Here is a 15,529-nt window from a genome sequence, read left to right as displayed (position 1 = left end):
GATGGATGGATGGATGGATGGATGGATGGATGGATGGATGGATGGATAAATGATTAAAGTCTAAAGAAGACAAAGGTCTGCCTTTCTGTACAGACCTTGTTGTTTCTGCAATAATGTTAATCAGTCAAAATTTATCATAAAAGAAAATGTCACAAAAGACAAAAATAACGACTGCTGAAATGAAAATAAAACCATTGCATTTTCCCTGGATTCATGACATCATAGGTTCCTTTCCCTGCTAATCTAAAAGCAAACGTGAAAAACAAAACAACAACAAGCAGCTGAAACAAGACAAATCACAAGAACGTTTTTTGTGGCTATTTGAAATAAAAAGTTTAATATTTATTGTATATGAGAAAATGCCTTCAATGATACACAAAAGATCCATCCAACAAAACAAAGACAGGTTTCTGAAACGTCAGTGATTATCAGGCCTCTATAGGAGAATAAAATGCACATTTAGGAAACGTATAAAAAAGGAGCACTCATTTTCAGCAACAAGTGATTTAATGTTAAAAGGATGCTCTCATAGGATAGCAGCTCTCCTCCATTATTTAATAAAAGTTTAGAGTAATTTATAAGAACAAATCTTTATTTATTTAAATAACAACAACAATATTAATAATAAAAGATGTTATGCTAAGACAAAGACCATTATGGATTAAAAAAGGGACAAATTCTTCTGTAAAATTTTATTTTGTTCCTCTGACAAAGGTACAGTACAAACAATTACATAACCTACACCGCATCAGTGTCTGTTAAAATAACACCAAAGAGTGTTAATATGTGTCCACTATTGTGTTACATTAATATTATCGTACCTCTGCGTACATACATGCGTACCTCTACGTATGGATGTACATGGCAGTATACTGGGGGCTTAAGCCTATAGCACATATGTGTCAAACTCAAGGCCCAGGGGAAAAATGTGGCCCTCATTGACATCTTATCTGGCCCCAAGATGTTATTTTAAATGTAAAATACTTTTGTAACTTTATTTTTTTTTTTTCAATAATCTTTGATTATGATGTCAAAAGTGCAACGGAGAATGTCAAATGAGACCAATAAAACTCTTGTTGAGGAAGCTGTGACAAATAATATATTATTGGAGTGGGGAGTGGTGGCGCAGAGGTTAGAGAAGGTGGGCCGGTTCAAGCCCCGGTATCGACAACATCCAAAATGTGGGTGGGGTAGGTGAAGCACCAACACCTGCCCCCACCCTCATTCGCCCCACTCTACGCCCATGAGCAAGGCCCTTAAACCCCATTTGCTCCCTAAACAGGTCTCTCTTGAAAATGAGTTCTCGTGGCTCAATGACACTACTTTGATAAATAAAGGCTAAATGAAAAAATGAAGAAAAATTAAAGATGTTGAGTATCTAACTTGAGTTAATGTAGATTCTGAAACCGGCCCTTAGTTTGAAAAAGGTTTTAATTTTGGCCCCCTTTTGTAAGTGGGGTTGACACCCCTGCTCGAAGCCCAAGCTGACCCTAACTATAGGATTTATCAAAAAGGAAAGGCGCCCAATCTTAAAACTGAACAATGTGTCAGCCTCACAGACAGAAACTGGAAGTTGGTTCCACAAAAGAGGAGCCAGATAACTGAACGATTTTCCTCCCATTCTGCTTTTGGAAACTCTAGGAACTGCAAGTAAACCTGCAGTCTGAGAGTGAAATGTTCTGTTAGGAAAATACGGAACAGTAAAATCTATAATACAAGATGGAGCTAGGTTGTTGAGAGCTTTGTATGTTAGAAGTAAGATTTTGAATTCAATTCTGAATTACTTGACAGTTTTACATTAACACACATACTCACACTTTAGTGTTATTTTAACAGTGATGGTTTTGCTGGAAAACTTTGTTCTACAGAGGATTTTTATTAAATGTCTACTAGAAAATGACGCGTTTCTTTCTTATGAAAACTAGAATTTCATCTATAAGACTTGTATTGACAAGATTTGAGCATGGACTTATTTTTACAGACCTAAAAATTGAAGCTGCCATATAAAGTCCCAATAGCAGCGAGTAAAATGTTCAGATGGAGGGAAACTCCCCATCAAACAGCCCCACACACAAAGTTAGCATTTGGCTTCAGCTCACAGGAAGACATCTGAGTCATAATCCCAACTGCAGAGTCCAACACAGCCTTCCAGCACACTGTGGGACAATCAGGAGGTGTGGCATGGGCACAAGTGCTGTTGATAACATGTTATAGCCTGTGAGGGCAGAGATGAAGGATTAAAGGTGAACTGCTGAAGATGAAGCCATAAAGGGTGTGAGTTCTCATTTGCTTTTCACCTCGGCAGCTAGCTAAGGAAATAAAGACAGAGCCATGGTTATACGACTCTTAACAGCAAACAGCTTGGGAGTGTGGCGTTGATCAGCAAAATGACAGCACGAATCATTTGTGTTTGTTTACCTCAGAGGAGTTTTAGTTGTGCCTCTTGGTAAGCATGTGCACACGGGAATCGGTTTACAGGGATTAAATCTAACATGCTGCATATGTCTGGCTGAGCTGAAAGACCAAAACCTTTAGGGAGCAATAATCCTGAGCTACTCTGCCGAGGTTTCCAAGGGTAAAAATAGACAAAGCAGATCCACAGAGAACGCATGTTTTCCTATTCTAGTTGATGCCATCTACCATCTGTTGGCAGGTATGTGGCCACCAGTTGTGGCTGTGGGCTGCTTCGCTGCCATGTGATCCACTGCCGGGTTTAAAAGCTTATGACCCACAAAAAGAGACACAGTGCACAATTCCCTACTGACTGTTGTCTAAAGCACATATCAAAAGATTTGGGTAAGTCGATGTGCTCCGATTTGCTGCTTTTCCATCACCTCGGGCAGTTTTAAAAGTAAAATTCCACAGTTTACCTCTGTCTGTGCAGGCGCTGCGTTCCAAAACATGTCGGACACGGAAGACGCCGCATACGAGTGAGTTGGTTTGATTTATTTCTGCGGAGGGAAGAGGAACGCTAACAAATGTCATGGAATCATTAAACGTGTTTTGTTCTCGTTTCTTTCTCTTGCAGAGGACAACGTAAGTCCGTTTGTGTTTTTATTGAAGCCACACATGAGCCAGATAAGTCTTCACAGTTTGACGCTGGAGTGACGTTTATCCGTGCATGTTGTTAGCCAGGAAAGAGTCCCAGCTGCTTCCAGATGTCAGAAACGTGAGGATATGTTTCATGATTGTATATTAGACTTAAACCCCTCGTATTCTTTATGGAAGTTTTAGACTATAAGAATATTTAATGTTGAGAAATGGCAATTTTACAACCATTTTGATCAAACCTTGAAAATAACAACATGCACGGTCTCATGCAAGATGTTTCAAGATCGTATTAGCTGTTGGAGCATGTTATAAATGTGTCTCAGCTACTACCACATCAGATTTCAGCACAACGTTTGTACAATCCACTGATTTGTAGCTATTTTTGGGATGGAAATTAATTAGCTGTGGTGGCCATTTTGAATTGAGTTGAAGCAAAAAGTTAAGTTTTTGATGAATTGCCAACGATTCATTTCTTAGGGTTTGTTCATCCATCCAGTGGTTTATAAAATGTGTAGCTAACAGAAAAACATAACTAACACCAATAGTAATTGATAAAGTTTAAGCAAAAGCACAAAAGGTTCGAGTCTCAACTACTACCACGCCAACTTTGAGCTGAACGTCTGTAAAACTGACTGGGCTGATGCCATTTTTGTTTTTTAAAAGTTACTTCGCTGTGGCGACCGTCTTGAACGTGACTGACTCCAGAAGTTAATCAACTGTAGATGTCAACTCAGTGCTTACGTTACTGTTCACTGGTTCATGAAATATTTTGCTATCAGTCCAATCGAACATGCATGCACACAGCTAGAGGCAAAAATATTATTGCTGCTTCACATCTGACATTAGGCTTTAAGTATTTAATTTGTAATGGTGACGTTTTGGTGTGAAGAGTAAGAAGGTCGGTTCTGTTTGCTGCAAAAAATGACTACAAGTGATGCCACTTTGTTATTAAACTGAGCATTTAACACGCTGCGTCTGCTAAGCTGTTGGTTTTACAGCATCGTTGGCATGTTGGTGCCACTGCAGGGACAGCAGCTGTCTTTCTGCTTTTCTGCCAGATTGACCTTTGACCTCTCAGCCACCCTTTCTTTGTCTGAAACCAGTTATTATCCCAGAGGATCTGTCCTTCTAAAGACGCATTAGGTCGGAGACCAACAGATACAGAAGCATGCCCTTTGTGAGGCTGTCTGTGTGGGAAAATGTCTGCAAAACCAAGCAGCACCTGTCTCGCTTCGTGTGCAGCACAGGCGCTGTCAGCGAGTAATGTGGGTCAGAGAATGGGCTCAATAGAGGACCGTGGGGAAGTAGTGGCCTGAGCACAATGCCCACTTTCATTTTTTATGCCTCATAGGGGTCCTCCTGAATGCAGGTTGGCTTACCTTCTTTGCAGAGGAAAGGGGTTGAGTTTCCATTTGTGCAAGAAGGAAGTGGCTGCTTTTTATCCCTAATAGAGGCTTTAGGAAGGTAGCAATGTGGTAAAACTGAAAAACAACTTACAAAATGGAATAAACTCGTAAAGTAACTGTGGTTCAGTGATTCTGTGGAGTTACTTTCTCTCTCATGAGTTAGATGGAAAGTAACCAGCTGCACAGCATAGTTTAAAAAAATGACTCAGCTTTTGGTGTCAACACCTGTTCCCAGACAGACATGAATAAATACAACATTTCCTGCTTAATAAAGTTGCACATTAATGCTCAGGTAACCGTTTTTGTTCTTTCACACTGTCTCTGCGTTTGACTTATGATTTAGTTAAATTTAACACAATTTAGTGAAATGCGTCATGAGTTATTCCTCAGGACTTTGTTCTAATTAAATTATTTTCACAAAGAATAAATGGAGAGGGGAAGATCAATTTGTGGCACGAGTTTAGAGCTTCATGCCCGTCCATCTTTCCATCTGTCTTTTTTCCCTGCTTCTCCTTTTACATTCATGGTGAGCTGCTTGCAGTCATTGTGAGAGAGGCGAGGGACACTCTGGACATGTCTTCAGTCCATCACAGGGACACTTAGAGACAAACAAGACAAGCTACCATTCATACTCTCACCCAGGGACAATTTAGAGTTACCAATCCGCCTAACATGCATGTTTTAGTCTGTGGGAGGAAACCAGTGTACCTGGAAGAACACACACATGCACGGAGAGAACATGCAAATTTCTTAGAGGAAGGCCCTGGCTGGGAGGTGACCATGTGACCTAACACTGCTTTGCCATGTCTACATGTAGCTTCGCCAATCACTTGCTAAATGTAGCTTGTTTTGCACAGAAGAAATGGAGAAAAAAATGGAATTTAATTATGTTTATTTTGGAAATTAATATTTCAAACATTTTCTAACAGACATAACTGATTTAATGGAGCTTTGCTTATAAGTTGAGAAAATAAGTTGAGAAAACAAATCTAGTCAAAACAAATTCTCGATCATTTTTAGATCATTTGGTAGTTTTATAATATAAATATGCATACGTAGGTATTCTTACTATATTTTGATTGATAAATTGTTTGTATTTTAATACGCAGAAATGCCCAACAGAGACTGGAGTTGCGAGTTAGCTATACCTATAGACTCTTTGTGCAACGCATCAGTCACAAACTTGTTCTGTTCTATGTTTGTGTGCATTGTCCCTGTTAAATAAACTACTACTAATACTAATACTAATAAACCACCATCTTGATCTGGAAGTTATTTGTCATTTTAACTCTGATTGATTTTTTCCCCCTTAAATCTATGGATTTTTTTTTTTAATCAAGTTGATAACAATCATATTAGTTACTTACAAACATACCAAGGATGTCCATTGATTTTATTTTTTCAAATTTTCAAGTCTTTCTAAACATTTACAGCTTACATTTTACCAGTACCGCTGAAATTGTGGGTTTTAAATTGTAATTTCTACTTGTAGTACATAAAACTTGAATATCTTTAATTTCAACTGTGACCAGAAACAGCAGGAAAATGCTCATATTACAAACTAAAAACCTAAGCAGAGTCTGGAGTGTGGTTTGACTTTATAATAAAAGAACGTGCCAGACTTTGTGCCAGCTGGAGGAGCAAACAGGCAGAGCTGTGGATAAACCTGACACATCACTGTTTGCTCACGTTATCATGTGGATTTGTCACAGCATGTACTCAAATTGATGGCACAAAGAATACTCCATACAGAGCTGTACTTGTTTAGAGCTTAAAATTCAATTATTAGCAATTTGCACAGTGTGGATAAATATTAAGTAAGTCTGATATTATGAATCCTGGTGTAAAAATCACATGAACATGCAGAATGTCTCTTTATTTTACAAAAGTAAAATGTAATTGCCCTTTTCTGCTGTCTTTTGTTTTGACGAGAGGAATAAACCAACTAGATTTTCTGTGAAAACAACCTAAATCTACCTTGTTTGAAGACAAATCTGTTTTAGTTTCATGTGTGGAGTCCATCAGCTCTGACAGGTGGTCAGTGTTGATGGATTATTTGACTCGTTCAGTGTCTGCCTGAGGACACTTCAGCCCCATCGTTACTGAGACACCTCTGACTGTATTTAGTAACGGCTGACACGTGCTGGCAGTCGGTGTAGCTTGCTAAACTGCATTTGCATGAAGAATAATTGCTCATCTGATCTTTCAGCTGACACATCTGAGGAAACTGAAGGAGGTACACATTAGTCTGTTTATTTTATTTTGACTTTTATTTGTCCTTATACGTGAAATATTTGCTTTTTCCTCTTCACAGAAGAGGCAAAGCCCAAGCAAAAGTAAGATCAAAGTTAAAAAATACATATTTTTTTATACATTCACAGTACAGTTTGCCTGCACATTCGGAATAAAACTGTATTTTCTCTTTTCCCTCAGGCCTGGTTTTGTCCCTGGCTTGGTGCCTCCTAAGATCCCAGATGGAGAAAAAGTCGACTTTGATGTGAGTTCATCTCAGGACTGTCAAGTCTACACCCGGAAGCTGTTCTCCTGGGTTTAAATGTGCTTTCCGCTCCTGTTTCTTCTTGTAATTCCAGGACATTCACAGGAAACGGATGGAAAAGGACCTGACGGAGCTGCAGACTCTGATTGAAGCTCACTTTGAGAAGCGTAAGAAGGAGGAAGAGGAGCTGCTCGTCCTCTCAGATCGCATGGTATGCTCATATGTATTCTTCCCTATAAGTGCGTGCAACGTTTTCAGTGCTTCTGAACTGAATCTTTGAGAGGTCTGTTTGAGGCCAAAAGGTTTCATTGTTTTTGCAAGGAGAAACGCAGGTCTGAGAGGACTGAGCAGATGAAGATCAGAGCGGAGAGAGAACGAGAAAGGCAGGCCAAACTCGCTGTGAGTGGAAAACATTTCAACATCTGATTGTTTCTCACCCTAATGAGAGCGTGCTTAATTCACAAACAAGTGTGTGAATAGGTCTTACAAAGAAATACTCTAATTTCTGGAATATTGAGCGCAACTGAATATAAGTCATGCCCACTCATTAAAAAAAAAAAAAAATATATATATATATATATATATAGTGTACATAAATAGGCCGCACTGGTCTATAAGCCGCAGGTGTCTACGTTGCAACATGAGATATTTACACAAAAATATATATTTTTTTAAAACATGTACTGTAACATACACAAATATATACAGTAAATGTTTAATTTTCAGAATAGTATCTGTAGCACGGCTGGTTAAAAAAAAAACATAAAATGCATGTTCGGTAATTTCATTGGTCAGATTCTTTTAAAAACTTTATTTATAAATGTCTCAATGAGCCATGAGGACCCCCCACCCCAAGAGAGATGTGTACTGAGCAGCGCCACGGTGTGATGAGGCTAAATGTTTTGGCAGCATGAAGCATTAGCCTCTCAAAAAAAATGTATATATATATGTAAATCCATAAATTAGTCACAGCATTGTATAAGCTGCAAGGTTCAAAGCGTTAGGAAAAAAGTAGCGGCTTAAAGTCCGGAAATTACAGTACTTGTGCCTTTTGCGTAATGATCTTACTAAAAAATAGCCAAAACAGTGTCACTAATACAATTTGGAACTGATCGTTTAACAGCCTCAGATTTATAGTTAAAATCAGTTCAGCTCAAATCAGAGAGTGTCACTGATGAATTTACGTGCACGGCTGGTCAAAAGTAATGCATTATTTAATCAATTAGGAAGAGAAGGCAAGAAAAGAAGAAGAAGAAGCAAAAAAGAAAGCAGATGACGACGCAAGGAAGAAGATGATTCTGGCAAACCTGAGTTTTACTGGGTACAAGGTGGGGACTCTAAAAACATCTGTCTGAAATGAGCCCACAGCTTACTGGGTTCATAAAACTGTTATTGTGCTCTACTGTTTCCCAGCAAACACAGCCGGGGACAAAAAGACAAACAGAAAGAGAAAAGAAGAGGAAGATTCTGAACGATCGCCGCAACGAGCTGAACGTCGATCACCTTAAAGAGGACAAACTCAAGTAAATCGAACACAATTCACAGTTAAAACTCTCAATTTTTCACGATGAGTTGACAACGTATGTTTGTAACGTTGCTTTTGTATAGTAATTTTGTTTGGAATATATTTTGGGGACAAGGGGCAGATATTATAAGAATTCATTCTTCTTCTGCTGCCTTTCATTTTATTTCGGTGATTGTATATCTTTTTTCTTTTCTTTAAATTGTATTGTATTTGTTGTTTGGATGAAATGAAATGGATAAATAAAACATACATACATACATACATACATACAACGTCAGATCCTCGTTTTCTCTTTTCATGCAGAGAAAAAGCAAAGGAACTGTGGGAGTGGATGCGCCAGCTGGAAGCAGAGAAATTTGAACTTCAGGACGCGTTCTCAAAGCAGAAGTATGAGGTAAAACGTAAAGAAATCCCGGATGTGTAACAGAAGGAGTCGAGGAAGCAGGGCGAAGTTCAAACGCACAGCGAGACACATGAGAGTCCTTGCAGAAGCTTTGTACGACGCCAGATTCTCAGTTACAACAGGAACACAGTCGACGGCAAAAGGAGATCAAATGTCCTTTAACAACTTCCATAAAGGGGAAAAAAAAGAGGTTTGAGAACAAAATATTAACCTACGAGGCAAACTTCATGAGTTTAAAGTCTAAATTTGTCTATTAGTAAAACATTTTGTGTTTGCATTTTTTTTATGAAGATAGCTGGCTGTGGCGGCCATCTTGATATGAGCTGGCTCCAAAAGTTCATTAGTTGTAGTTATTCATCCAAAGACTATATTGTAAATATTTGTCATCCATGTGACCAGAGTGGCCCATCTGTGAGTCAGACTAACAAAGACCCTAACAGACCCCTACTGTGAGGCGTGACAGAGCAATCTGCATGTGTTTCTAGCTCAGCTTTATAACTCGAACCCCACACTCTGTTCTTTGAATTGAGAAAGCTGAGAAGATGAGAAGGGAAAACATCTTCTATTACAAAAAAAAAAAAAAAAGTCCAGTTGTTTTTGTCTTTTTAACTATGTCCTAAAGGTTTTGTTCAAATCTGTCCAGCGGTTCATGAGGTTTTTTTTTGCTAATAAAAAGACACAAGAGCAAAAACAAGGGCAAAAATGCTACTGTGGGCCATAAATATGCAGCTATAATTTATGACTTTATGTTTCTGTTCAGTTTTTTTCTCCACCGTCAAGTCTATTTTAGAGACATATTTCGAAGAAAAAGAAAAGGAAAAGCTTTGTTTGGATAGATTGCTTATCTGTTTAAATTCCTCCATAAACACACAGGTATTTACTACCTGTTTTCTAAAAGGCTTTTCTGAGGAGTCCTTCAGACAGATTCCACCTGTCACTTCTCTGGAAGAGCTTGTTTTCACCCAAACTAAAACCCGCCACTCTTCTCCGATTCATTGAAGTCTATAAGTGACAAAATTGTTTTATTTTTATTTCACAAGAAAGATCATTAGAATCAGTATTCTTCTTTGTTCATAAGATCAGAATGGGTAAAATCAGTGTCATTTAACTGACTGTGAATGTTTGTGCTGCTTTGCACAGATCACGGTGCTGAGGAATAGAGTCAGTGATCATCAGAAAATGTAAGTATTTGTGCTTCCTCAGAGTAGATTTGAATGTATTAAACTTCACTTTTAATCACTGATCATATTATTTGGACTGCATGTCACCAAGATGGTAGAAAACAAGAAAATAAATAAGACAATGAGAATTTGTTTCTTCTTTTCAGCTCCCCTCTGATTGATGTAAAACACAGATTTTATTTCATTTTAAAAGAGACAATAGAGACGAATGTGAGCGCCAGTATTCTGACAGCAGGGCTTAAAATTTCTGAACACACCCATCTGAACAAACCCGAGCAGACATAACGTGCAGTCCTTGGAAAGGTTATCTAAACAACACGTATGTGCTGTTCGACTCGGGAGAAATGTCATTATCTCAGTTTATGGAGCTTCTATTAAAACAGTGAAATCAGGTGGAGCTGATGGAGATTATAAAGCTCTGACTCAAACTGGACTTCCAAATGCATTTCATAGTGGAGTCTAAACAGAATTGTGTTTTGTATTGAGAAAGGAGCTAAAACTAAACATACAGTATGCCTCATGCAGGCTGCACCAGGCAGCGTCAAAAACTGTGTAGCAACTACAGATAAGAATAGGTGGCAACTATTTGTTAAATCCCATTTCATGACAGCAGCTAAGAAAAACTCACAGTAGCATCAGTAAGGGATGCAGCAGCCAAGTGATGTCACATTCATCTCAAGAGAACTCCAAAACACATAGTTTCTTGTAGTTTTTTTTTTAAGATTTATTTGAAATGCAAGTGCTACTTGTGTACATTATCATTGTGCTATTTTATAAAAGAAAGAAGTTGAACAAATTTAAGAAGGAAAACTTGCTTCGTCTTGAATTACTTTTTGCCACCAAACATAATAATAAATCTGTTTATTCCACACGTTTTACTGGCATAAACAAAAGAGGATTACACTCTGATCTGGTGAAGTTTCAAGAGCAAAATTAATTAATTAATTAATTAATTAATTAATTAATTAAATAAATAAAACCTAATGAGACCTAAAACAATAATTCTAAGGTGAATAAAAATAATTAAAAAAAAAAGATTTCCCATCTCTGTGCATCTCTGGGCACTCAGCCCAAGTGTTCAGACTATATTATCCTCTCTGAGCCTAAACAGAAGGGACTAATGCAGAGGGTTGGGCATAGGAATTAAAAATTAAAACTCAATTTTCTGCCAAATATGTTTTTAAGATTCAATAAGTTAGAACATACAAATATGATTTGAGGTGTTGTCAATATTAACAATAAAAATCTGGACCTTTTATGATGAGAATTTAAACTTTTCTTTTGTTTAAATCAACATCCACAAAAACAGTTGTGGAATAAAATATGAACAATCTTACAACATTTCACACATCAGCTTAGAATAACAATAAATTAATTAACACATTATATATATATATATATATATATATATATATATATTTTGGGGGAGTGGTGGCACACAGAGGTTAGAAAATTGGCCTGTGATCGGAAAGTTGTAGGTTCAACTCCTGGTACCGTCAACATCAAAAATGTAGGTGGAAAAGGTGGAACACCCACACCTCCTTCCACCCTCATTTGCCCCACTCTGGGCCCCTGAGCAAGGCCCTCAACCCTCACCATCTGCTCCCTAAACAGGTCTCTCTTGAAAATGAGTTATTGTGGCTCAATGAGACTACCTGTATAAATAAAGGGTAAATTTAAAAAATATATATATTACATTTTTTTTATTTAATTGCCCCCCCGGCGACCCAAAAAGAAAGAAGCGGGTAAAAGATTATGGATGGATGCTTTTTCTCCTCCAGTAAAAGCAGTAATCGTTGGGTCTGAAGTCAAGCAGCACATCTGAGGTTGATATGAAGGACAGCTGCAGGCGACAACAAAAAGCAAAGCTGATTTCTGATTTTCTACCGACGTCCTACCGGCTGAATTGGGAGGGTCCACGGGTCAGGTGTAACTAGCGGTTCTTAAAATGCTCAGATGTATGATAGAAATATAAATAAATAAATTTAAAAAACAGATCACAGCCAGTCATACAAAGTTCAACAAATATATACTGTATTTTTTTTATTTCCAGGTACTTTAGATTCTTCAGATGAACACAAACTGTGGAGGATGTTTGTTATCTGATCTGGCAAATAAGAAATTCTCTGCTGACTTGAACTTTATTTTCAGCTCAAAGGGCAGCAGGAGCAAGCGAGGCCTGAGGAAGTAACACCTGGGATCTGCTGCATGGGAAACTGGCAACATCTGGCATCCCGGTGTTATTGAGAGTGACTTAAGCTACACGATTATGTTTTCTAAATACTTGAACATGCAAATTTCACAATAGATTTATGAGAATACCATGACATGTTTTTAAGAAGTTATTCTAGCGTGTTGTTTTCATAGCATGTGAAGCAGGTTTATATGAACTTTGCATCGTGGTGCAACTTGTGTTGATTCAACAAACACAAAAACACAGAAACCAGGCCAAATATTTAGTTCTTGTATGGTTTTGTGGTTGCAATAAATAAAACTTATTTTTCAGCAAAAACGTGAATCTTGTAAATTATTTCATGTCACAGATTCCTTCACTTGAATTAAAATTATATTATATATTATATTATTATTATCTTATATGTATATATTTATCAACTCCGAGGCTCAATGGGATTAACGTGTATAAATAAAGGTTGAATGAATTTTGATAACTCGGTTGTGAAGTTAAAGCTGTTGGTTCACAGGTTTGGAGTAATTTGATCAAATATTAGATTGTACAGTTTAAACTTTGAAATATTTCTGTTTCAGGTGGAGGCAGGTGCAAGATGAGTCTGTTTCTGTTTCATTTTTTGCCAAACTGGACACAACTGCAACACATGGGAGGGAGAGGGAGCGAAAAAGACAACTTTGTGCACAACAAATAAATAAATAGTAAATTACATATATTTTATATTTTCTAGAGAACATGTACAGGAGTCCCTCGATACTTCACGGTTAGACTTTTGCGGACTCACTTTTTTACAGTTTTTCAACGTTCATTCAACCTTTATTTAGACAGGTTAATCCCATTGAGCCTCGGGGACTCATTTACAAGAGAGACCCGAACGTAAGATTGTACACGACACACAATTGTCAACGTTAATATTACTCATGTGATTGGGACGGTACGGGATAAAAAGTTAACGGGAGCGGCGGGCAGGAGCGGGAACTAGAGTAGCATTCAGGCCTAAAAAATCTGATCCGACCAAGCCCCAGTCCGTAGCCATTTTTTCTGGACCCAACCCGACCTGACCAATTAGCTGTAATTAGGCCTGAAACCGGCAGATCAGACCTGAGCATGCACCTTACCTGACACACATCAGCAGGTTTCACTGTGCTGGCTTTGTAGAGTGAGTTCTCCCATTTTGAGCTTTTGTTTAATACTTTCCAGCTGCATTACGTGGCTTGTTGTGGGTCAATTGCAAATCCTCAGATGTGCGATAAAAGCAGGGTGGGGCCACATGCACAATTGGTGTGCAGTGTGCCAGCGCTACTCTCTCTTTTCACAGTCTGATTAACTGTTGCACTCTATTTTCTTCTTTCCTCACCCTCTCAACATATAAACTGTCTCCTCCTCTACAAGAAGATTAACATCATTTTATATTGTGCATTCTTATTTATTTTTCTTTGTGCTGTATGATTAGTAAAACTGCATCAAAAGCCCGAGACCGACCTGGCCCGCCCATCAAGCACATAATTTTGTCCCGACCTGGCCCAAATTTTGGGTCGGGCCGGGCCCGGGTTAGAAATCGCAGCTCTTGTGGGACTGGGACCCAACCAAATAACAAAAACAAAAAAAATACTTTGGACAGGCGTTGCCATTTTGCAATTTTCTTTCAATAAGCCTACACTGTAACGCAAGTCAAAAGAACTACACGGCCCAGAAGCCAACAGTGCTTCCAGTCGCTGCTTTCTACTGAAATTCAAAGAACAACAATGGAGGGATCAAACACTAGCGGAGAAACCGATGTCATAAAAATAGTTTTGCAACGCAAAGCCAGAAGTAACAATCTATTTATTAAACTCACAGAACTGGCTGGGAAGTTGCAAATAATCCTGAAGCTGAACTCAATACTAAAATAAATATAGTGTTCCTACTTTGCGGTTTTTCACCTATCGCGGTAGTGTCTGAAACGTAACCCCCGCGATAATCGAGGGACTACTGTAATGCAATTTGTAAAGTTGTGTGATCAGCGAAAACAAACTTCTGCCACTACTTAGCTGAGATGAGCCATGCCATTCTACAGTCCGCCATAAACTAAAGGTTGACTCAACTGGACCTAACTGGATCTCTGCTTTAGAATGTAATAAGTCAAGATTAGTCAGTAAAAAAACAACTTGTAATACGATTTTTAGCTGGTTAGCTTTGTTGATAAGTTTAGTTGGCACTAGACAATCAGTTTTGTTTCCTAAGTGCCATTAAATGGAGCTAGCTAGCTGATGCTAATAGTGGTTAGCACCAGCATGCACGTACGCGAGTTGTAACTTTTAATTCCAAAGATTTTGTTTTATTATTATATAACCCATTCACAAATTATTCATTTAACACCCCCACCCCACCATTTGTTTTGGTAAAAAAAAAAAAAAAAAAAAAACTTGACGGCTCAACCCTGTTAAAATAAACTACTCAGAATTGGCTCAGTCCAAATTTGACCAATTTGGTTGTTTTTAATCCAGAAGTTTTTTTATGTTGTACAGTTACTTATTCTATACCAAAGTTTTTTTCCCAAATGAACTTCTTTGGCGGTTACTGAGCAACAGATTGGCTTAAATCCATCATTTGAGAGGGTGTTTTCCTTCTTTACACACCCAGACAGACTTGATTTGTGCCTTTAGCACTGCCAGGCTTGAGTACATAATGGCATGGGATCACATAAATCTTTCAGCTAAAATACTTTTTTTTTTAACCATAGATTAGCTGCACCAGAGGACTAATAAATCTAAATATCACCCTTGACCTGAGAATTCCCTTGTTACAAAGGTCCAGGCCTGTTAAACAATTACAAAATGTAGAAAAACCAACACCAGCTGCAGGTTTTGCTTCTCATAGCTTCTTCCTACAACTCAGGGAAGGAAACATGAGGGTGGAGTAAACAAAGAGCGACGTCGTTAATTTTCCCAGAGGCATTTTAAACTGTGCTGCCAAATTTCAGCGGTGACAAGGTGCGAAAAAGTTGAAAATTACTTATGCAGCACCAGAAACTGTGACACATGAAACACAAATCTCTTATTGCAAATGTATGGCAGGCTTTATTGCCACAATTTCGACAAAAAAATAAAAGATGAATTACAGATTGCACATAAAGAAATACAATCGCTGCTTAAGACAATTTCTGTATGCATGCTCATTTTAAACTGTCAAAATCCCTTTTATAGTGTTGCTACAGATTAAAACATACATGCTAGTGCAAAATAAAAACTTGTTTTATTATGTTTAAAAAAAGCCAGATTTGAAATAAACTAAAAAAG

At 38.0% G+C, this 15,529-nt stretch overlaps 1 protein-coding gene across 2 annotated transcripts; it reads left to right on the top strand.

Annotated features, from left to right (window-relative positions):
• Positions 1–2,653: 2,653 nt before the first annotated feature.
• On the top strand, positions 2,654–12,287 carry tnnt2b (troponin T type 2b (cardiac)). 2 transcript variants are annotated; one of them, XM_037679467.1, is made up of 13 exons: positions 2,654–2,796; positions 2,885–2,930; positions 3,029–3,036; positions 6,667–6,693; positions 6,772–6,793; positions 6,891–6,954; positions 7,049–7,165; positions 7,276–7,353; positions 8,181–8,282; positions 8,368–8,477; positions 8,783–8,873; positions 10,023–10,063; positions 12,215–12,287. In XM_037679467.1, the coding sequence occupies exons 1-13, from the start codon at positions 2,724–2,726 to the stop codon at positions 12,252–12,254; spliced, it is 819 nt and encodes a 272-aa protein (XP_037535395.1). In that variant the 5' UTR covers positions 2,654–2,723; the 3' UTR covers positions 12,255–12,287. The 2 variants fall into 2 exon arrangements, with proteins under 2 accessions (XP_037535395.1, XP_037535397.1); XM_037679469.1 differs by having other exon boundaries at positions 2,743–2,796; positions 2,866–2,930.
• Positions 12,288–15,529: the final 3,242 nt, after the last annotated feature.

This window comes from Nematolebias whitei, chromosome 7 (assembly GCF_014905685.2).
Source record: "Nematolebias whitei isolate Nwh7 chromosome 7, NemWhi1, whole genome shotgun sequence".
Taxonomy (NCBI): domain Eukaryota; kingdom Metazoa; phylum Chordata; class Actinopteri; order Cyprinodontiformes; family Rivulidae; genus Nematolebias; species Nematolebias whitei.
The sequence above is the reverse complement of the archived record's forward strand: the minus strand, read 5'-3'. Positions and strand labels throughout refer to the sequence as shown.